The sequence below is a fragment of the Pagrus pagrus genome (genome assembly GCF_965226575.1).
Source record: "Pagrus pagrus genome assembly, chromosome: 9".
In the NCBI taxonomy this organism is placed as follows: domain Eukaryota; kingdom Metazoa; phylum Chordata; class Actinopteri; order Spariformes; family Sparidae; genus Pagrus; species Pagrus pagrus.
Genome location: NC_140193.1, coordinates 1,333,655 through 1,356,311, shown reverse-complemented (window position 1 = coordinate 1,356,311; position 22,657 = coordinate 1,333,655). Strand labels below are relative to the sequence as shown.

At 45.9% G+C, this 22,657-nt stretch overlaps 1 protein-coding gene across 7 annotated transcripts in view; it reads left to right on the top strand.

Moving 5' to 3' along the window:
• The window catches only part of LOC311262617 (titin-like), a 204,782-nt gene extending 183,189 nt beyond the window's left edge, over positions 1 to 21,593 (top strand). For all 7 annotated transcript variants that reach the window (XM_084362161.1, XM_084362160.1, XM_084362158.1 and 4 more), the window contains 25 exons: positions 38 to 1,769; positions 1,902 to 2,204; positions 2,396 to 2,707; positions 3,039 to 3,329; positions 3,454 to 3,753; positions 4,217 to 4,358; positions 4,476 to 4,639; positions 4,804 to 5,106; positions 5,555 to 5,836; positions 6,014 to 6,607; positions 6,983 to 7,273; positions 7,448 to 7,747; positions 8,590 to 8,892; positions 9,033 to 9,335; positions 9,448 to 9,716; positions 9,846 to 10,161; positions 10,373 to 10,678; positions 10,888 to 11,187; positions 11,454 to 12,029; positions 12,354 to 12,659; positions 12,770 to 13,152; positions 13,489 to 13,699; positions 13,821 to 19,610; positions 19,744 to 20,034; positions 20,238 to 21,593. In XM_084362161.1, coding sequence (XP_084218287.1) covers positions 38 to 1,769; positions 1,902 to 2,204; positions 2,396 to 2,707; positions 3,039 to 3,329; positions 3,454 to 3,753; positions 4,217 to 4,358; positions 4,476 to 4,639; positions 4,804 to 5,106; positions 5,555 to 5,836; positions 6,014 to 6,607; positions 6,983 to 7,273; positions 7,448 to 7,747; positions 8,590 to 8,892; positions 9,033 to 9,335; positions 9,448 to 9,716; positions 9,846 to 10,161; positions 10,373 to 10,678; positions 10,888 to 11,187; positions 11,454 to 12,029; positions 12,354 to 12,659; positions 12,770 to 13,152; positions 13,489 to 13,699; positions 13,821 to 19,610; positions 19,744 to 20,034; positions 20,238 to 20,530 — 14,661 coding nt within the window. In that variant the 3' untranslated portion in view covers positions 20,531 to 21,593. The remainder of the gene's footprint in view (positions 1 to 37; positions 1,770 to 1,901; positions 2,205 to 2,395; positions 2,708 to 3,038; positions 3,330 to 3,453; positions 3,754 to 4,216; positions 4,359 to 4,475; positions 4,640 to 4,803; positions 5,107 to 5,554; positions 5,837 to 6,013; positions 6,608 to 6,982; positions 7,274 to 7,447; positions 7,748 to 8,589; positions 8,893 to 9,032; positions 9,336 to 9,447; positions 9,717 to 9,845; positions 10,162 to 10,372; positions 10,679 to 10,887; positions 11,188 to 11,453; positions 12,030 to 12,353; positions 12,660 to 12,769; positions 13,153 to 13,488; positions 13,700 to 13,820; positions 19,611 to 19,743; positions 20,035 to 20,237) is intronic.
• The last annotated feature ends 1,064 nt before the right edge of the window (positions 21,594 to 22,657 follow it).

Below are 22,657 nucleotides of genomic sequence, written 5' to 3'. Positions count from 1 at the left end.
CACTGAACATGAACCGTGCTCTTTTCCTGTTGTTCAGGTAACTGATTCCACCAAGTCCTCAGTCAGCCTGGAATGGACAAAGCCAGTCTTTGATGGCGGCCTGGAAATCATTGGCTACAATATCGACATGTGCAAGGCCAGTCTGGAGGAGTGGCACAGAGTCAACCACCAGATTTGCCTCCACACCAAGTACACTGCCAAGGGTCTGGTGCCTGGAGAGTTCTACAAGTTCAGGGTTTGTGCTGTGAATGGATCTGGAGAGGGTGAAGCCTCAGTGATGGCCAACCCTGTTCAGGCTCTGGACCGACTTACATCTCCTGAGATTGACATTGATTCACATTTCAAGCAGACTCATATTGTAAAGAACGGCGGCACTGTAACCCTCCAAATTGCCTTCCGTGGCAAACCAGCTCCTCTCGCCACCTGGTCTAAAGCAGGCGGTGAACTGCCTGTCATGGCTGACATCAACACCACAGATTCCTCCTCTACTTTGACCATTGAGGGCTGCACTAGGTATGAGGCCGGCAAATACACCCTGTCCCTGGAGAACAACAGTGGGCGTAAGTCTATCACATTCACTGTAAAAGTGCTGGACACACCCGGACCTCCAGGAGCCATCACTTTCAAAGATGTTACCCGCGGAGCCTTGACATTGATGTGGGATGCCCCTACAAATGATGGTGGATCCCGAATTCACCACTACATTGTGGACAAACGTGAGGCCAGTCGCCTGGCCTGGCAGGAAATCAGTACTAAATGCTCTCGCCAGATGATCAGAGTTACTGGGCTCGATATTGGTGTGCCATATCTGTTCAGGGTGATTGCTGTTAACCAGTATGGCCAGGGAGAAGCTCACGAGATGACGGAACCCATCATTGCCACAGAAGAACCTGCACCACCTAAGAGACTGGATATTGCTGACACATCCAACTCCACAGCCTCCCTGGTGTGGCTGAAACCTGAGCATGATGGAGGCAGCCACATCAGAGGCTACATTGTTGAATTCAGAGCTAAAGGCAGTGACCGCTGGGTTGTTAGTGGAGAGACCAAGTCCCTTAAGATGCTGGTGGAGGGTCTGATTGAGAACACAGAGTATGACTTCAGAGTCAAGGCAAAGAACGATGCTGGAATCAGTGAGCCTCAGGGCACCTTTAGCTCTGTTGCCATTAAGGAGCCTCGCATTGAACCAACTGCTGACCTCAGCAGCATCACCAACCAACTTATCACCTGCAAGGTCTCTAACAACTTCATAATCGACATTCCCATCAGCGGCAGGCCGGCACCCAAAGTCACCTGGAAGCTGGAGGAGATGAAGCTGAAGGAGACTGACCGAGTCTCCATCAAAACCACAAAAGAGAGAACCACTCTGGTGGTGAAAGACAGCAAGAGAAGTGACAGTGGCAAATACTACCTGGTCCTTGAGAATTCTGCTGGTGTGAAGACATTCACAGTGACCGTGGTTGTAGTTGGCAGACCGTGCCAACCCACAGGCCCTGTAGAAATTTCCGGAGTCTCCTCAGAGTCCTGCAACCTGTCCTGGTCGGAACCAGCTGATGATGGTGGCAGTGACATCAGCAACTACATTGTGGAGAAACGAGAGTCTGGCACTGCCTCCTGGCAAGTAGTGAACTCCAGTGTGAAAAGAACCACCATCAAAGTGACTCATCTTACCAAGTATATGGAATACACATTCAGAGTGTGCGCTGAGAACAAGTATGGAGTCAGCAAGTCCACTGAGTCTGCTCCTGTTGTCATCGAGCATCCATTTGGTAAGTTCAACAGTCACACAAAAGTAAATGATAGCCCGGATTCTTTTTATACATATGGATGTATAAACTTGAAAATACATTCATGTCTAATGCAAATTAATCCCTAATCTATCATCCACTTTATTTTCACAGTTCCTCCAAGTCCACCAACTCGTCCAGATGTGGTATCAGTGTCTGCCAATGCCATCAGCATCAAATGGGATGTGCCATACGCTGATGGTGGCAGCCAGGTGACAGGCTACTGGATTGAGAAGAAGGAGAGGAACACGATCTTGTGGGTGAGGGAGAATAAGCTGCCCTGCCTCGAGTGCCATTACAGAGTGTCCAACCTGATCGAGGGCCTGGAGTACCAGTTCAGGGCGTATGCCATGAACATCGCCGGACTCAGCAAGGCTAGCGAGGCCTCCAGACCTGTGATAGCGCTCAATCCTGTTGGTGAGGGGAACATTAATATCATAACTACAAACATGAATAACCAACCAATTAGTCAGTGTATCTGATTTCAAAACATGTTGTGCTACTTATTGTTCACATTGCTCAGCTAAAACAGTTGAATCCTTAAAGAGAATAAAAAGCTGTGTGATTAAAGCTGCGTTACAGTTTTTGATAAACCTCTCCCTGCTCAGATGCTCCTGGTAAACCTGAGGTCACTGACATCACCCGCTCCTCCGTGTCGTTATGCTGGACCGTGCCATTCAATGATGGCGGTAGCAAGATTGTTGGTTACGTGGTGGAGAGGAAAGTGTACAGCACGGATGAGTGGGACGACAACCGCTGGCTCAAGTGCAACTACACCACTATCACAGAGAACTACTTCACTGTCAGCAACCTCGGAGAAGGGGAGACATATGAGTACCGTGTCATTGCCAAGAATGCTGCCGGTGTCCACAGTGCACCCTCTGAGACCACTGGACCAGTCACATGCAAAGATGAATACTGTAAGTTAGATAATTACAAAATCATGACAAGTAGGATTTCTTTTTAAGTTTAAATCAGAGCTTGTGAAATTGCTTAAATTTCAAAATTCCATCTTATAACTTATTATTTACTCTTCTCCTTGCCTCTTATGTTTGTTTTTAATATTTTGATATTAGCATATAAATAAATCCACAGCTGAAATATTTTCTATTAATTTATAGAAAATAATACTCAGATGCTAAATGTAATAATACTCAAATGTTTTTCCTTCCCTTCCTTATCCTTACAAAATGCTCCATGGCATAAATGGCATTTATTGAGGTAAAACTAATTGCTTTGTCTTTGCTACAGCTCCTCCCAAAGCCGAACTGGACAGCAAGCTGGTGGGAGAGACTGTCACCGTCACCGCTGGCTCTGACATCGTCCTGGACGGTGCTGTGGGTGGCAAACCAGAGCCTACTGTGTACTGGTCAAAGGGCGAAAAGATTTTGGAGCTCGGAGAGAAATACTCTCTGACCTACACCGCAACCAGAGCCATGGCCGTGATCAAGAACTGTGACAGATACGACACCGGCAGATACATTCTGACGGTCAAGAATGCCAGTGGAATCAAGACCGCCGCCGTCAGTGTCAAAGTTCTGGGTGAGTTGTCAAGAAACTTCAATAATTAAACAGTAATCATATCACTTTAAACACTGAGGTTAAAGTGTATGACTAAGTTCACTGTTGACTAGCAGTGATCAAACTCTCTGTTTATTTCCTTCAGATACTCCTGGAGCTCCAGCTGATAAGATTGTGATCAGCAGAGTGACAGAGGAGAAATGTACAGTGTCCTGGAAGATTCCTCTGGAGGATGGTGGAGACAGCATCAGCCATTACATTGTGGAGCGACGTGAGACAAGCCGCCTCAACTGGGTCATGATGGAGACTGAATGCAAGTCACTGTCATGTGTCAGCTCCAGGCTAATCAAGAACAATGAGTACATCTTCAGAGTCAGAGGAGTCAACAAGTTCGGGCCTGGAGTTCCTCTGGAGTCTGACCCCATCATTGCCAGGAATGCCTACAGTAAGCTGCAGCATTTGACTTTCCATCAAAATGCTTTTTTCCATATTGTTTTACTATAGCAACCATGTAAGGTAGGATTTAACAAAAACAATCCTTTCTAATTAACAGTACAGCTTTATAAAATGTAGAATGTAGGATTGCTGGGGAGATTTATTTTTCAGCACACAAGATTTTCTTTCATCATCTAAGAAAACTTTCTTCATTGGGTATATTTAATTGGGCATAATGAAGACCTGTGTTCAATGATGGTTCAGAATATTTTCTCTATTGTACATTTTTAGATCAAAAAAGGTGATGTACACACAATCGTTTCTAATTACACTACACTACTACACTCTACTACACTACTACTACTACTACTGCATAGTAGGTGTTATGGTTAAGGTTCTGTTTTATGAAAGTGTAAACTAGATGGCGGCTAGATTTGTTTCAGTGTCTGACTTGTCCCACCTCTCTTTCCCAGCCATTCCATCCCAGCCGGGCACTCCGGAGGTTACAGCTGTGGGTAAGGAGCATGTCATCATTGAATGGCTGAAGCCTGAGAGCGATGGAGGCAGCGAGATCAAAAACTACATAGTGGATAAACGAGAGAAGAGCAGCACCAGGTGGGAACAACTTAAACTTACGGAAAGATTTTAGTTTTCACTTTCTATATACTTTCTGAAATGTGGATTCTTATTGCCTCTCTCTCACAATATTAATTTGTTTCTTGTATGGACCAGGTGGACAAGGGTGAATAGGACTTACACCATCTATGACACCCGTCTGAAGATCACAGGTCTGCTGGAAGGAAGCGAGTACCAGTTCAGAGTGACTGCTGTCAACGCTGCTGGAGACAGTCATCCGAGCGACGCCTCACCATACATCCTCTGCAAAGACCCAACATGTAAGAGAACTGGCTATTCACTTGTTTATTTTCAAAGCGCTAACTGGTGTAAGAGATGTTTGGAGCTGATTTTTCTTTTAGTTCTTGTGGTGCTCCCAAAATTTCCACCAGACATCAGGATTATTTATGATTGATTGTTATTTGATGGAATGGTCTTTTACCAGATACCCCAGCTCCTCCATCACTGCCTCGCATCACTGACACAACCAAGCACAGCATCAGCATGACCTGGACCAGGCCCATGTATGATGGTGGCTCAGATGTCACCGGCTACGTGGTGGAGATCCTTGAAGAAGACTCTGAGCAGTGGTACCGTGCCACCACCAAGGCTCTCAAGACCAACGAGTATGTGGCTGCTGGCCTGGCAGCCAATAAGAAGTACAGATTCAGGGTAGCTGCCATCAACAGCAACGGCACCGGAGAGTTCAGTGAACCTAGCGCTGAGATTGAGCCGCTGGAGAGAATCGGTGAGTCAGTGTAGATTTCTTTAAGAAAATAATAGTTATCACCGTGTTTTTAGTTTTATGTTAGCATCATTATTGCACTAACCAACAACAAACACAATGGTAGGTGAGGTATGGAAGCCATAATAATTTATTTAAAGCTGCATCTGCAAGACTTGAAACATGAATAAACCTTAAACTTTAATCAAGGCAGCATATAGTATATGTCTCTCTTTAATGTTTACAGAGTAAAGTTTCAGATTTTTTTGTCTTCAAATGTTTAGGTTAATTGTGTTTTTAAATTTAATGGGAAGTGAGCTTATTGCTTGTTGAGCATAATGAGCATGTTCTTGTGAACATTGTGTTTTCCAACTTGCTTTTCTCCCAGTAATAGACATTTATCAGTGTCATATTCCAGCTTGTTACATGTCAATCACAACATTATCCCCTAATCATGCTCTCCACATGTTAGAAATGCCCGACCTGGAGCTGGCTGATGACCTGAAGAAAACTGTGTGTGTGCGCGCTGGAGGAACCCTGCGTCTGATGGTATTTGTCACTGGCCGGCCAGCACCAGTTGTGGCCTGGAGGAAGACTGGCGTGGAGCTGCAGACCCGTGGCTACATTGAGACCACAGATAGCTACACCTCGCTGATGGTCGAGAAGGTCAATCGCTACGACTCCGGAAAATATGTTGTGGAGGCAGAGAACCCATCCGGGAAGAAGACTGCCACCATCCTGGTTAAAGTCTACGGTATGTCATCCCAAGTTTCTGGAGATACCAAATATTACAGTCAATTTTGGGGTAACATGAATTAAAAAAGCCATTTAATAAAAAGTACAATAGTTTCACTTTTATGAATCACCAATGTTGTTATTTGGGTTATCCATGAAGACACTTGTTAACAGACACTACTCATCTCTCCTGCAGACACACCTGGTCCTCCAGGTTCTGTGAAGGTGAAGGACTACACCAAGGAGTCGGTTGTGATCACCTGGGACGTCCCGAGCATTGACGGTGGCGCCCACGTCAGCAACTACATCGTAGAGAAGCGAGAAGCCAACATGAAGTCATACAAGACTGTGACCACTGAGTGTAGGAAAACCCTGTTTAGGATCACTAGTCTGGAGGAGGGAGCCCACTACTTCTTTAGAGTCCTGCCAGAGAACATCTACGGCATTGGAGAGCCTTGTGAGACAGCTGAGGCCGTGCTGGTATGCGAGGTGCCTTCTGTGCCTCTGAACTTCCAGGTTGTCGATGTCACCAAGTCCACCGCAACACTACACTGGAATAAGCCACTGCATGATGGCGGCAGCAGGCTGACGGGCTACCTCCTCGAGGCCTGCAAGGTGGGCTCAGACAGGTGGAGTGCTGTGGCGACAGTTAAGGCCTCAGTGTCCCAGTACACTATCCAGTCTCTGATGGAGAATGACCAGTACCTGTTCAGAATCCGAGCCACCAACAGCAGGGGAGCCAGCGAACCCATGGATACAGTCACTCCTGTCACAATCCAGGACATCAAGGGTGAGACAACATCGTAACACACCCAAAAAATCATCACACAACTACTTCTGCATTTAATAAAACTCAGAAACGTCTTGAAAGTCTTAGAAAAAGCAATAATATATAATGAACACATCGCACAGACTTCACTTATGTTTCACAATTTACATCTATTTTTTCCATCAAAATGAGTACAGACTGTGTTTTTTGTTGATCTGTTCTGTACACACAACATCTATTTCCTGTGTCGGTTTCTTATTAAGGCTTTTTTTGTTGGAGTTTTACCTTGTCCACATTGAAGGACAGAGTGTCTTAAACTGTACAGATTCTAAATTTTGATTTTATAATAATGATTGACATACAATCAAGTTGACACATTCCTCTTGTGTATTCCAGTGATGCCCAAGATCGACATGACCAACATTCCTCAGAAGATTGTCCATGTGCACCACGGCAAACCAATCGACCTCAACATCCCCATAAAGGCCAAACCACTACCTGTCTGCTCCTGGTCCTTTGGTGGCATCAAACTGAAGGACAGCTTGGACCGCATCAAGATTGACAGCAACGGCAAATACACCCACCTTGTCATCCGTGAGACGACCATCAATGACACAGGAGACTACACCCTTGAGGTGAAGAATGCTGTTGGCATAGCAACCGAAGTCATCAAGGTCATCATCCTCGGTAAGACTCTCTGCACACAAATGAAGGCTACACAATGACAAGTTATGACCAATATAGGACACTTAACATTTTTAAATGCATACAATCCAAATCATTTACTATATTAAGTCAAATGCTAATGATCAGTGAAAACATTCTAAGAATCTAACAAGTTACCTTCTTGTGTCCATGCAGACAAACCTGGCATCCCTGTTGGACCAGTGAAGATCGAGGAAGTCGATGGCGTGTCAGTGACAGTCAGCTGGGAACCTCCAGAGAAGGACGGCGGTGCCAACGTCAGTGGTTATGTGGTGGAGCAACGTGATGCCCACCGGCCAGGCTGGTCCACCGTCTCAGAGTCAGTGACCCGACCCTGCTTCAAGTTTACTAGACTCTCTGAGGGAACTGAATATGTGTTCCGCGTTGCCGCCATGAATCGCTTTGGTGTTGGTGGCTTCCTGCAGTCCGAGGTGGTGGAGTGCAAGAGCGCTAAGAGTGAGTTATTTTCCCATCACAAGTGTAGGCTTCTGTTCTTTTACATATTTGTGTAATTCTGTGGTAACAAAAACTGCCACTGTTTTGGTCTCATTAGTCCAGCTTCGTTTGGTGCCATGCATATATGATACTTCACTGAGGAGCATATTGATGAAGGTTCTCAGTCATCCAGGTCATGGTAATTCTAAGTGCTGTATCGTAGGCAAGGTGTTGATGGTTGTTAAGCGGTCTCCTCAGGTCAACAATCTGCTGTCCACTTACATCTTAAGGAGAAAAATCATTCCTTTGAGGACAACAATGTAAACATCTTGTCCAGAGAAGACAGATGGTTTGCAAGAGGAGTAAAAGAATCCATCTATGTCAAACTGGAACGACCATCTTTGAACAGAGGAGGTGGCCTAAGACATTACTTATCAACCACCAGCTTAACAACCATTCACACCTGGGCTCACCTAGCCCTAGCAAACCCACCTGATGGCCAGTTGGGTCAATGACTCACAAGTGGCCCTCACAGCTCTGAAACTCAGAGCTCACAAGTGTTCATAATGACTCTGTAAGGACATTCCCAACACAAGAGTTTAAAAGCTTGCAACTCCCATCCAGTTAGTTAGAACTGAAGAAGCCTTTTGGATGAGAGGTGAAACGTCCTCGAGAAACTAAGACACGTCCAGTTGCCTACGATACAGCACTTAGAATTTCACTTTTGCAGACATCTGTCCCCTAGTCCACGTCCCAAAGTTCTCAAGTTCAGACAATTCAGAGGCTTTGTGAATCTCATATATACATTTCTGGAAAAAATATCTTCTGCCTTACTGTCATTCAATGAATTTGTTTCTGTGTAGCCATTCCTGGACCTCCAAGCAGACCAGAGGTGCTTGATGTCACCCACGAGGGCATGACGCTGACCTGGCATCCACCTGAGGACAATGGTGGTTCCACCATTGCTGGCTACATCATTGAACGTAAAGAGGCCCATACTGACAGGTGGATGAGGATAAACAAGAATCCCGTCACCATGACCAGGTATCGCTCTTCTGGCCTGATAGAGGGCCTGGAGTATGAATACCGGATCACTGCTATCAACTCCAGAGGATCTGGCAAACCCAGCGAGAGCTCTGCCATCACCGTTGCCATGGATCCCATTGGTACGTGTTGCAAAGCTCAGCGTAACTGCAGTGTTGCTGTAATGACACTTAAGTGTCTTCATTCATGGAACCATCACCGCCCATTTTAGATTAATCTGACCAGTGTGAATACTAAAACATTTCTTTGTGTTGTTGAACAGAGCCTCCAGGTCTCCCAGTTCATCCCAGAGTCACAGACACCACAAGGACTTCAGTCTCTCTTGCTTGGCTGCCACCTGAAGAAGAGGGCGGTTCAGTCATTAGCGGTTACTTTATCGAGATGCAGAAGGTTGACCAGGTGGAATGGACACTGTGCAACACTACGCCCATCAAGATGTGCGAGTACACCCTCACCCACATGCCCCAGGGAGCTGAGTACAAATTCAGAGTCATTGCCTGCAATGCTGGTGGTACCGGAGAGCCCGCTGAGATCCCCGGAGTGGTTAAAGTCCAGGAAATGCTTGGTAATAGAGCAAATTTACATCATTTACAATTTGATTGTACAGTCAAATAAGCATCATACTTTCATGAAATATGTAATTTAACTGACAAAAATCTCAACTGTGTCTTCTTTAGATCATCCTGACTATGAGCTTGATCATAAATACGAGGAGGGCTACGTGGTACGGCAGGGCGGAGTCATCCATCTGTCTGTGCCCATCAAGGGTAAACCAATCCCTACATGCAAGTGGACCAAGGACGGTCATGACATCTCTCACCGGGCCATGATTGCCACTCATGATGACTTGACTGAGCTGGTCATTAAAGAGGCACACAAAGATGACACCGGTACTTACGACCTAGTGCTGGAAAACAAATGCGGCAGGAAGGCTGTGTACATCAAGGTGAGCAGCTCATTTGGCAGACTTTTTGGATGCCTGAATTAAAGTGTTTTTCAGTATCAAAAGTTAAATTAAAAATATGTTTGGTTCAAATGGTTGAAACACCACTTTCTTTTTATGTTACCACTCCAGGTGAAGGTGATAGGTCGCCCTGATGTTCCAGAGGGACCTCTGGAGTTTGACGACATTCAGGCCAGATCAGTCCGGGTCAGCTGGAGGTCACCATCAGATGATGGCGGCTCCGACATCCTTGGATACATTGTGGAAAGGCGGGAAGTACCCAAGGCTGCCTGGTGCACAGTGGACGCTCGGGTTACTGAGACCTCTCTGGTGGTGAAGGGCCTGAAGGAGAATGTGCAATATCACTTCAAGGTTTCCGCCGAGAACCAGTTCGGCGTCAGCAGATCTCTCAAGTCTGAACAGGCTGTCTTGCCAAAGACACCGCTTTGTGAGTATTAATACTTGTTGCAAATGTTCTCACTACCAACTGTTACTTGTACAAAGTTGCAATGTGTACATATTATCCAAAATAATTAACTAATTAAACACACTGTCATGTTCTGATTATAAATGTACATTGAATATGATATACATATTTGATTCTGAGGTCAACAAGTGTTGTAAATATTGATTTCACTAACAATGTGCTTTACCTCCAGGCCCACCAGAACCTCCCAGCAACCCACCAGAGATCATGGACGTAACCAAGACTACAGTGTCTCTGTCCTGGGCCCGGCCAAGGGATGATGGTGGTTCCCGTGTGACAGGATACTACGTGGAAAGAAGGGAGATTTCAACAGAGAAGTGGGTCCGCCACAACAAGACACACATCACCACCACCATGTACAATGTCACCGGTCTCATCCCTGATGCCGAGTATATGTTCAGAGTAGTGGCTCAGAACGACATTGGGCAGAGTGAGCCTGGTACTGCCTCAGAGCCTGTGGTTTGCAAAGATCCATTTGGTGAGTTATCATTATATCTACATGAATAAATTGATAAAACTAAGTGGAAAAAGTAGACAATCATTGAACATTTTAAAACCTTGAGAGGCATTTTTGCCTTGAGCCAAATGTTAATTTAAGTCGATTTGTGTAAAACTAATTTTGATCCGTTTTACAATAATTTAACTTTGTCCATGAGTATTAATCTCCTCCTGTCTGTCATCTTATAGACAAACCCAGCCAACCAGGAGAGATTGACATCATCTCAGTCACCAAAGACTGCATCACCATCCACTGGCTCAGGCCCGAGCATGATGGTGGCAAAGAGATTCTGGGCTACTGGATTGAGTTCAGGCAGGCTGGAGAAAGCGCCTGGAAGAAATGCAACAAGGAGCGCTCCAAGGATCGTCAGTTCACCATGGGCGGCTTGATGGAGGCCACCGAGTACGAGTTCAGAATCTTTGCTGAGAATGAAACAGGACTCAGCCGACCTCGTCGCACACCCATGGGCATCAAGACCAAACTGAGCGGTGAGCGGCTGCAGAATTCAGATCCCATCAAACAAAAGCTAAAAAGTAGCCAAAGTAGCATTTGTGTAATATTTCTTTAAAATATATTTAGATTGTTAGCTGAATCAAAAACTTGGAAACAGTGGATTTGCTCAGAGCAGTGAAATAAATCCCATAGCCAATTTTTCATGTGAATTTGATTTTTAAAAATATTCGCAAGTAAAAATCGTAAAAAAGAAAGAAAAAGAAAAAGGTATTTAAATTAAACTCTACTGATGTTTCTGCAGTTGGTGAAGTTCCAGCTTTGAAGGAAGAGATCCAAGACGCAACCACCAAGCTTGGCGAGTCCGGCACTCTGACCTGTGGGATCATTGGCAGACCTCTGCCTGAGATTAAGTGGTACCGCTATGGCAAGGAACTGATCCAAAGCCGCAAGTACAAGATGAGCTCAGATGGCCGCAACCACTCCCTCAGCATCCTGACAGATGAGCAGGAAGATGAAGGCTTGTACACCTGTAGGGCTATCAACGAGGCTGGAGAGATCGAGACCAGTGGCAAGCTGCGTTTGCAGGCTGCGCCACAGTTCCACCCAGGCTTCCCTCTGAAGGAGAGGTACTACGCTGGAGCTGGCACCAGCCTCCGCCTCCATGTTGTATACATTGGGCGTCCCATCCCCCAGATCATGTGGTTCTATGGCAAGAAGCCTCTGAACTCATCAGAAAATGTGGTTATTGAAAACACTGAAAGCTACACCCACCTGGTGGTGAGGAACGTCCAGAGGAAGACCAATGCTGGCCGCTACAAGGTGCAGCTCAGCAATGTCTATGGAACCATTGACACTGTGCTGCGTGTTGAAATCCAAGGTATGACCAGACTGCTGAGCAGAGGAAAATATTACTAAACCTTAAAGAAGTTGGAATACATTCAAATGTAAAATAATAAATAACCCAATGAAAACAATTATATTATTTTTAAAATTCAAAGGAAAGTCGACAATGGAAAACCCCTTTAACATGCCGTCTGCATTTTAAATATGATAAGACAGGATATTTTAAGATGAGTATTCTTGGTAAAGAGTGTATTCAAATTTTACACCTATGAATTTGTTTCCTATTTCAGCCAACAAATAACTATTAGATAAATATATATATAATATAAAAGAGCTGTTTTTACTTTTTCTTTCCCAGATAAACCATGCATCCCTGAGGGCCCTGTTGTTGTTGATGAACTGCTGAAGAGCTCAGTTGTCATCAGCTGGAAGGTTCCCCTGGACGACGGAGGCTCCATGATCACCAACTACATTGTGGAGAAGCGTGAGGCCAAAGAAGGCGAGCAGTGGAACCTGGTGTCCTCCTCCGTTTCTGGCACCACCTGCCGTGTCCCCAACCTGACAGAGAATGCTGGGTACTACTTCAGAGTCTCTGCCCAGAATCAGTATGGAGTCAGTGAGTCTCTGGAGATCCCATCAGTGGTCATCATTAAGAGTCCATTTGGTAAGTCCATTTATACTTTGTTTGCCAGTTTTGGTTTCTTTAGCTACAATGTAGAGGCAGGACTAACAGATAAGTAGAGTACTACAGTAACATTTTGCCTTAATTTGCAGAAAAACCTGGCATCCCACAGCAGCCTTTTATCGTCAGTTCTACTCTGGACTCCTGTACTGTCTGCTGGAAGCCTCCAAGCAGTGACGGTGGAGCTAAAATTACCAACTACTACCTGGAGAAACGTGAGAAGAAGCAGAACAAGTGGATGTCAGTAACTACTAAGAAGGTTGTGGAGACCCACTTCGAGGTCACAGGCTTGATTGAGGGCTTTGAATATGAGTTCCGTGTCAAGTGTGCGAACATCGGTGGTGAGAGTGACTGGAGTGAGATCTCTGCGCCTATCATCCCCAAGTCCGACCAGTCTCCTCGTGCTCCTGGATTCAGAGAGGAGATAAGGGACATGACTGTCAAATACCACGCCAATGCCACTTTTGTCACTAAGGTACTTTTACAATATTAACTACATTGCATTTGTTTGAAGAAATCAATCAACTGCTGCTATATTAAAACTATGATGGGACATCCAGAGTAAACTGAGAAGACTGACATCAGTTTCATCTGATTAAGGGGAAGGAGTTTCCCCCTGTTTCAGTCCAAACACAGGTTTGAACTCTTTACTGGATGCTCAGAGATTAAATATATAGATGTTCTCCTGTGACTCAGTAGATGGTACAGTAGTATACAGGGAAAGTAGGACATTACTTTTAATTTAGCACAAGTCTATGTTTTGAGCTCTTTTTCATGAATTACCTAACTTGGCTATTTTTTATATGACAAGGTGGTGGGACATCCCAAGCCTATGGTAAAATGGTACCGCAGTGGAAAGGAGATCCTGGCAGATGGAACCAAGATCAAAGCACAGGAGTTCAAGGGAGGCTACTACCAGCTGGTCATCACTGCTGCTGATGAGAATGATGCCACAGTTTACCAAGTCAGAGCAACCAACCCCTCAGGATCCATCTCTATGACTGCGAACCTGGAAGTGGAAGGTAATGATATAATTTATGTAAAGCAAGATAATTATTGATGATGTTTGAAGTGTCATTCCTGAAATAAAAACCCCAATGAATGTCAAACTAACTGTTTTTTTTTTAATAATTTCATTTCCAGTTCCTGCTAAGATTCACCTGCCCAAGGAGCTCCAGGGAATGGGAGCAGTTCATGCTGTCCGTGGCGATCACATCACCATCAAGATCCCCATCTCTGGCAAACCTGAGCCTGCAATCACTTGGCAGAAGGGTCAGGAAATCCTCTCCAATTCTCCTTATCACCAAGTTATCACCACCAGGTCTTTCACCTCCCTGGTCTTCCAAAAGGGAATGCAGAGGAAGGATACTGGCTACTACATTATTACCGCAAAGAACAGGTTCGGAATGGACAAGCAAACCATTGAGGTTAACGTGGCTGACATACCTGACGCTCCAAAGGGACTCGTTGTCAGTGACATTGCTCGGGATTCCATCACCTTTACCTGGGAGCCCCCTGCCAATGATGGTGGAAGCGACATCATTAACTATATTTTGGAGAAGTGTCCCACCACTGCTGACAGGTGGATCCGTGCTGGACAGACCACTGACTGCAGCATCACCATTATCAATATTTTCGGAAAAACCAAGTATCAGTTCCGCGTCATTGCTGAAAATCAGTTTGGCCTAAGCCTTCCTTCTGGGCCAACTGAGCCCGTCACTACAAAGGAAGACAAGTCTGTGATTAGGAACTATGATGAGGAAGTGGATGAAACCAGAGAAATCACCAAGGACGAGGCACTGTTCTACAAGGTGAAGGAGCTGTCCTCCAAGTATATCATCTCTGAGGAACTTGCTCGCTGCCAGTTCGGGGTGGTCCACCGCTGCACAGAGATTGCCACAAAGAAGACCTTCATGGCCAAGTTTATCAAGGTCAAAGGAACTGATCGTGAGTTGGTTCTCAGGGAAATTGAGGCCCTTAATGTAGCAAGGCACAAGAATATCATCTACCTACATGAATACTTTGAAAGCATGGAGGAGATCATCCTGATCTTTGAATTCATTTCCGGAGTTGACATCTTTGAGCGCCTTGGCACAAGCAACTTTGAGCTTACAGAGCAGGAGATAGTCCGCTACCTCAGACAAGTCTGCTCTTCCCTCAAGTTCTTGCATAGCCATAACTTTGGCCACTTTGATATCCGCCCAGACAACATTATCTACACCACAAGGAGAAGCACCAACATAAAGATTATCGAGATGGGCCAGGCCAGGCTGTTGGTGCCAGGAGAGAACATCAGAATGCTGTTCTCAGCTCCGGAGTACTGTGCCCCTGAAATCCACCGTCACGACCTGGTCACAACAGCCACTGATATGTGGTCTGTTGGTGTAATGGCCTACGTTCTGCTCAGTGGCCTTAATCCATTTGCAGCAGAGTCCACTACAAAGATGATTGAGAACATCTCCAACTGTGAGTATGTCTTTGACAGTGAAGCATTTAAGGACATCAGCCTGGAGGCTATGGACTTTGTGGACAGACTGTTAGTCAAGGACAGGAGGCTCCGTATGACGGCCCATGAGGCTCTGGAGCACCCATGGCTCAAGATGAAGATAGAACATGTCAGCAATAAGATCATTAAGACACTGAGACACAGAAGGTACTATCAGTGTCTGGTTAAGAAGACAGATACTATTGTATCAGTAGCTCGTGTGGCGTATGGTGGTGCTTTCAAGAACCAGAGAGGATTGGCTGTGGGTAAAGTGAAGATTGGAACTGAGTACCATGGTCTCCGCACTGGTCCAGTCATGCATTGCTCAGCTGAGGAAGGTGGCCATGTCAGATTCACTTGTAGCATTGTTAACTATGACAAGAGTACACAGGTGTCATGGTACTTTGGTAACCGTCAGCTGCACCCAAGCCCCAAGTATGAAATTACTTATAGTAATGGTTTTGCCAGCATCTATGTAAAGGACATTGGAGAAAGTGATGATGGAGTGTACAAATGCAAGGTGGTCAGTGACGATGGAGAGGATAGTGCTTATGGAGAGCTCTTTGTTGAGACAGTAAGGAGCATCAGAGAGCACTATATAAGCCGCTCCATTAAGAAACTGAGGAGGAGAGTCGACAAGACTAGACTCCTGCAGAGACCACCAGAGTTCACTTTGCCTCTCTACAATCGCTCCGCCTACATAGGAGAAGATGTCCGCTTTGGTGTCACTATTACAGTGCACCCAGAGCCGCATGTAGCGTGGCTTAAGAATGGAGAGAGAATCAAGGCAGGTGATGATGACAGCAAGTATACGTTCACCAGTGATAAGGGTCTGTACCAGCTGATGATCCACAACTTGGATATCAGTGATGATGCTGAATACACCGTCATGGCCCACAACAAGTTTGGAGAAGACAGCTGTAAGGCCCGTTTAACTGTGACACCTCATCCTGTGATGGAGGAAACTATGAGGCCCATGTTCAAACGTCTGCTGGCTAATGTTGACTGTGTTGAAGGACATAGCGTCCGCTTCGAGCTCAGAGTCTCTGGAATCCCAGCCCCTACTCTGAAATGGGAGAAGGATGGTAAACCACTTCAGTTTGGTTACAAGGTTGTTGTCATACAGGAAGACGTTGACTACCATATCTTGCACATCAGACAGACTCTGCTTGAGGACTCTGGTGTGTACAAGGTTACTGCAACCAACTCTGCTGGCTCTGCAAGCTGCCAAGCTACACTGAAGGTGGACCGCCTCACCTACACTAGGAGAGAATACAAGAATGAAGAGGAGAAATACAGACATGTACAGAAACAAATTGAAAAGACTAACAAGATGGCTCAGCAAATTGCTGCCACTGAGGAGCTCGTGGCTCTCAACCCCACAGCACAAGAGGCTCTTAAATTTGCTGCAGATATTTACAAGCCTGCAGTCAGCACCAAGAACGTTGAGGGAGAGTTTGATATCACTGTGGAGAAGTCTGAGACCAAGAAGCTGGAGGAGGAGAGGAGGATCTTCATGCCATATGAGATACCTGAACCTATAGTACATGATCCCAGAGTTCTGGATGAGGACAAAGGTATCAAACAGTTTGTGCCTCTCTCTGACATGAAGTGGTACAGAAAGCTGAGAGACCAGTATGAGATTCCAGAGAGGATGGAGAGAATTGTACAGAAGAGGCAGAGACGTATTCGCCTGTCCAGGTGGGAGCAGTTCTACGTCATGCCCCTGCCTAGAATCACCGACCAGTACAGGCCTAGATGGCGTATTCCAAAACTTACTCTGGATGATCTAGAGACTGTCAGGCCGGCCCGCCGCTCACCCTCTCCTGAATCGGAGGCCTCCTTCAGATCCAGGAGGAGATCTCTGGGAGACCTTAGTGACGAGGAGCTGATGCCTGTGGATGACTACCACACCATGAGGAGAACAGAGGAGGAAAAATCTATGCTGGAGGATGAACTGGAGCTCGGCTTTTCTGCCTCTCCTTCTGGCAGCCCTGTCCGATTTGCCATGGAACGTGAAGAGAAAAGGCATGAGGTCAGGCGAGAGGCTGTCGAGGTTAGTGAGACGAAGAAGAAACGCACCATTTCTGAGTTTACAAGAAGGAGACGGTCACTGTCTCCCACATACATCGAGCTGATGCGCCCAGTGTCAGAGCTGATCAGACCACCACGTGCAAGGCCTCCTATGGAAGGAGAGGGAGAGATTGTGGGGAGGAGGTCCCCCACTCCTGAGAGGACCCGTCCACGTTCTCCCAGTCCCATTAGGTCTGTTGAGAGGTCATCCCGCTCCTCCTCCAGGTTTGAGCGCACTGCTCGCTTTGACATAATGTCCCGCTATGAGGCCAGAAAGGCTGCTCTGAAGTCTGAGAGGAAATATCAGGTGGTTAGCCAGACACCTTTCAGCCTGGACCATGTTCCTCGTGTGACTGTCAGGATGCGCTCTCATCGCATACCAATCGGCCAAGAGACCAAATTCACCCTGAATATTCAATCCAAGCCAGAGGCCGAGGTGAAGTGGTTCCATAATGGAACTGAAATCTCTGAGAGCAGTGAGAAATACGTCTTCATGAACATGAGCGGTGTTTTGTCCATCGCTATTCTGGACTGCCAGGAAGAGGACAGTGGCACGTACCGCTGTGTGTGCTCCAACTCCAAGGGAGAGGCTTCTGACTATGCCACACTTGATGTGTCAGGCGGCGGCTACACCACCTTCTCCTCTCGTCGCAGAGATGAGGATGCTCCCAAAGCATATGTCCCTGAAGTCACTCGAATCGACCACTACCACACCACCCACTTCAAAGCTGGCTATGCTTCCCAGACCCACCTTGAGGTAGAAGAGAGCAAGTCTAAGCTCACCGAGACACATGAGGTTGTCACACGGGAACGATATGCTGCCTCCTCTGAGAGGTACTCTTCTGCTGAGAGGTACTCTTCTGCTGAGAGGTATTCTTCTGCTGAGAGGTTTGACTCATCTATCAAGTACGCCTCTACTGAATACTTGTCATCTGATTCCTCGTACTCATCTGACAAGTTTTCCCTGACTGGGAAACATACCAAATCTGAAGCTAAACTGAAGTCATCATCTGCTGTTGTTGCTGAGGAAGTTGCTGTCCACAAGGTGAAGCCATCTCTTCCTGCCAGAATCCTCACAAAGCCCCAGTCTGTGACCGTTGCAGAGGGAGAGACAGCCAGATTCTCCTGTGATATTGATGGGGAGCCTGCTCCCAGTGTAACATGGATACACGAGAGCAGAACCATTGTATCATCTCATCATGTCCAGGTCACCACCACTCAGTACAAATCCAGCCTGGAGATCTCCTCTGTGACTACCTCCAATGAGGGCAGTTACACTGTGGTGGTAGAGAACTCAGCAGGTAGACAGGAGGCTCACTTCACCTTGACCATCCGCAGACCAGCTCCCAAAGAGGAGGTCAAGACTGTCAAGTCCCCTGAACCATCTGTAAAGTCACCCACTCCTAGTGTTAAGTCACCAGAGCCTTCGGTAACGTCACCTGCTCCCTCCATAACTTCCCCTGTCCCTAGTGTCAAGTCTCCTGAGCCTTCAAGTAAATCACCAGCTCCAAGTGTGAAGTCACCAACACCCAGTGTGAAGTCACCAACGCCCAGTGTTAAGTCACCCACACCAAGTGTGAAGTCTCCTGAACCGGAAGGGATGAAATCTCCTAGGAGCGTCAAGTCTCCTGAGCCATCTGCACCTTCTCCAGCTCCCTCCTGGAAATCACCAACTCCAAGTGTCAAATCTCCTGAACCTGAGGGAGTTAAATCACCAAGAGGTCTAAAATCTCCTGAACCCAGACTCAAGTCACCACCACGAATCAAGTCTCCTGAACCCGAGGAAGTAAAATCAGTTCGGGGTGTCAAATCTCCAGAACCTGCAGGAATCAGAACACCAAAAGGATTCAAGTCCCCAGAACCTGCTGGAATCAGAACACCAAAAGGATTCAAGTCCCCAGAACCTTCAGGAATCAAATCACCGAGGGCCTTGAAGTCCCCCGAGCCTGAGGGAATCAAATCACCTCCTAGGATGAAGTCTCCTCCTCCCATCATGTCCCCCAAGAGGGTTATGTCTCCACCTACTGTCAAGTCCCCAATCCCGAAACCTCCCAAGGTCCTGAGTCAGCTAACAGCTGAGGCCTGTGAGGGCTCTGTCAGGATGTCTTGTGTCTGTGAGAGCAGCGTCAGGGAGGTGGTGTGGTATGTCAACGGGAAGAGGCTTTCACAGAGCAGCCACTTTGAGATGCACTACTCTGAGGGTTCCTGCAGCCTTCTAATCCATGACTTGGCAGACAGTGATCAGGGAGAGTTCATTTGTGAGATGACCTCAGAAGGAGGAGTATCCAAATCCTCCTTCTCCTTTACCGGACAGGTGTTCCAGTCCATACGCATGAAGATTAAAGCCTACCGTGAGCAGCAACTGACACTTAAAGGTGAAAACATTGCTCAAATATCCCAGTAGATTTATTCTAATTTCATACTAATTTAAAGAAATACTGACATAGCTTTAATTCTAAGGTCATTGTTAAAATTTGTGTATTTACTGTTTCCACCCCTTCCCCTTAGGATCAATGATGAGTCACAAGGAGTCCGCATCATCCATAAGCTCATCCATGATGATGAAGAAAGAAATGCATACTGTGGAGGAGTCGTCGTCCTTCTCTTCCTCCTCCCAGCAGGCGATGATGTCGTCCATGATGGAATCCAGCTCCTTCGGCAGCATGGCAGCTGAAATGAAGTTTGAGACCATGTCCATGTCCAGCATGTCCTCCATGGCATCTGAGACATATGCAATGAGCTCCAGCAGTCTCACGGAGATGGCGTCCCACATGGAGGGATCCTCATTCAGAGCAATTGGTAAGACACTATTCGTAATGAAGCCCGTTTAACAATGGGTCTTTGCATTTCGTGTTATTTGAAGTGAAGCTCTGCTTCAGCTTTCTCACTTCCACACTAATATTCATGTGCAACAGAATTGCCACTTTTTGTTGTTAAATAGTGTGGTCACCAAAATTGTATCTAAACACGTGCACTGATATACATGTACTATTGGTTTCAAGGTTCTGCTCCCAGAATTGAGGCTCTCCCAGAAGACATCAGCATTGAGCCAGGCAAAATCTTGACAGTCGCATGCGCCTTCTCTGGCGACGCCAAACACATTGAGTGGTCCCGCAGTGGCAAAACCATCGAGGTGACTGCTGGTGGACGCTTCCACATCGAGACCACAGAGGACCTGACCACGCTCATCATCACCGGGGTGAGGGAGGAAGACGCTGGAACATACACCCTCAAACTATCCAATGAGCTCGGGTCCGACACAGCGACTGTTCACATTAGCATTCGATCAGTGTAAAAAAAAAAAAAAGAAATTTCTTCCAATCTTCCCCCTTTCCCTAATTCCATGCCTTTTTATTTATTAATTGAGCGAAATAATCTACTTGATAAAGATCTGGATTTCTGTTCTTGTAAATATGAACTATTTTTGTACCAATCTTGACATTAATTTATGCCAAACTAGACTAAAGTCTAAAGTTGTTATAAAATGTGCCATATTGGATAACTATGACTTAGGATTTTTGATCCATTTTTCTGTGACATGTACATAATGTATATAGCCGAAATTTAACGGTTATGGGAAATGTATGCATTGTTATTTATGACAATAATATTAACTGAAACAAAATGAAACTAATGTGGTTTAACAGGAGAAAGTTTCACTAGGAACGAATACCCTGTTAAACTTAGAAACTAAACTCTGTGCCTCAACGATAAGTTGAAGTCTTAAGATTGCCTCAACAGGTGGAGAGGCTCCCTGTTGACGTTAACTCAATCAGAGACAGAACTATGAATGCACTGCTGAAGAGTGGGAGCGGTGCTTTTGAATGGTAACAAGAGCGTGAGATCCTGAGTGCTGTTTGCATCTACCCTCATGTAAGCAGGATGACTGAACCTCGCGCTCTGACTGATTATGTCATACCGCCATTTCGATGACATGCTCACAGTGCGTGCGGCCTGCACTCCCTGAGCACAAGTGTTTATTTTTTGTTTTGTGCTCTGCTTCTGGCAAACGACCACCTGCTGAACTCTTCAGTCATACCATCAACCTGGCCAATTACAGTAAATAAGAGTCAATCCTGTGCTTGTTTGCAGAGGCAGAGCTGTCTCTTGGAGGTCTGTGGTGTGTTTGTGTGTTAGTTTTTAGAAGTTCATGTCTGTCAAGCTGTGCGACCCCAAGCAGATGTACTGCAGCAAAAACCAACCACCGCTGCGTTCAACGAGGACGGAGTAGCATGATCTTGTGGGTCGCTCAGCACTTTGGTTTGATTGAAGTTAGAGTTGTTAGCGTTGATTATTTTCGCAGCCTCCTTGAGTTTTTCTCCAATTATTGATTTAATAAAGCATGATTATCAGCACTATAGGATGTCTCTGCGGTGGTTATTTGTGTCCCTTTCTTTATCATTCTTCTGTTTTAATTGAAAGATCACAATAAGTTAAAAGTGTATACAATTGATATTAAGGGTCTGACTTGTTTACACCTCGTAATTACTGAGTCTGTTTGGTAACTGAAACACAAAAACAATAATGATTCAGTAAGCTGGTTGATAGTTAATCAGGAACAACTCGTGAAAAAAGTGGTCTGAATGTTTATTCACAGGTATTTACGGACTATTCATTCAATAAAGTATCTCCCAGTCCGTTCTCAAGGACGTTTTATTACATCTTATTACTTATGTCTTAGGGATATAATCTTATCTTAGCAAGCTATCGGTATCAGCCAATATTAACTTGAGAATTAACTATCGGCTATTGGATAACACGCCGATATAAGTCAATAACTCGATTAAATCAGATGAAATGTCCGACGGCGCAAGGATTATGTGCTTGGTGCGACGTGACACGTCACCTACGTCAACCTGCAGCGGAGTGAGGGAGAAGTTTAAAATGTCGGCGGTGCTAAAGTTTTTTAACAGCAAACAAGGACACGGGGAGACAACAGGTAACCGGCGGGAGAAAAACAGCTGCCTCTTCTACAGTCCTTGGATAAAGCCAAGAATTACAACCGCGACCACCTGAGGGCAAAAGGCATCACTCAGAAACTGATGGAGCGTATCGCTCTGGACAACCAACCGTTTTCAGGTAGGTACAAGCAGTGAACAGGTGGTGGAGTAGTGGCTTCAGGGCACAAAGACCTCTTGCTTCTTTTCTTTTCTTAGCTCTAGTTTGGCCTCTCAAGTGTCCGGTGGGGCTCCATTTTGCTCACAGATGCCCATCATTCACCTAACCTGACCTCTGACCTCTGACCTGTCTCAAGTTCAAAAGTTCAGCAGCGCCCTCTATCGACCAGTATTATTGATCAATAATCTCACAGGAGGGGACATGAACAGCCTTCACTCAGCCTTCACTCTTTATCTCATCACATGGACAGGGGCAGACTTACCATTAGGCAAAACTAGGCGGTTGCCTAGGGCCCCACGTTCCT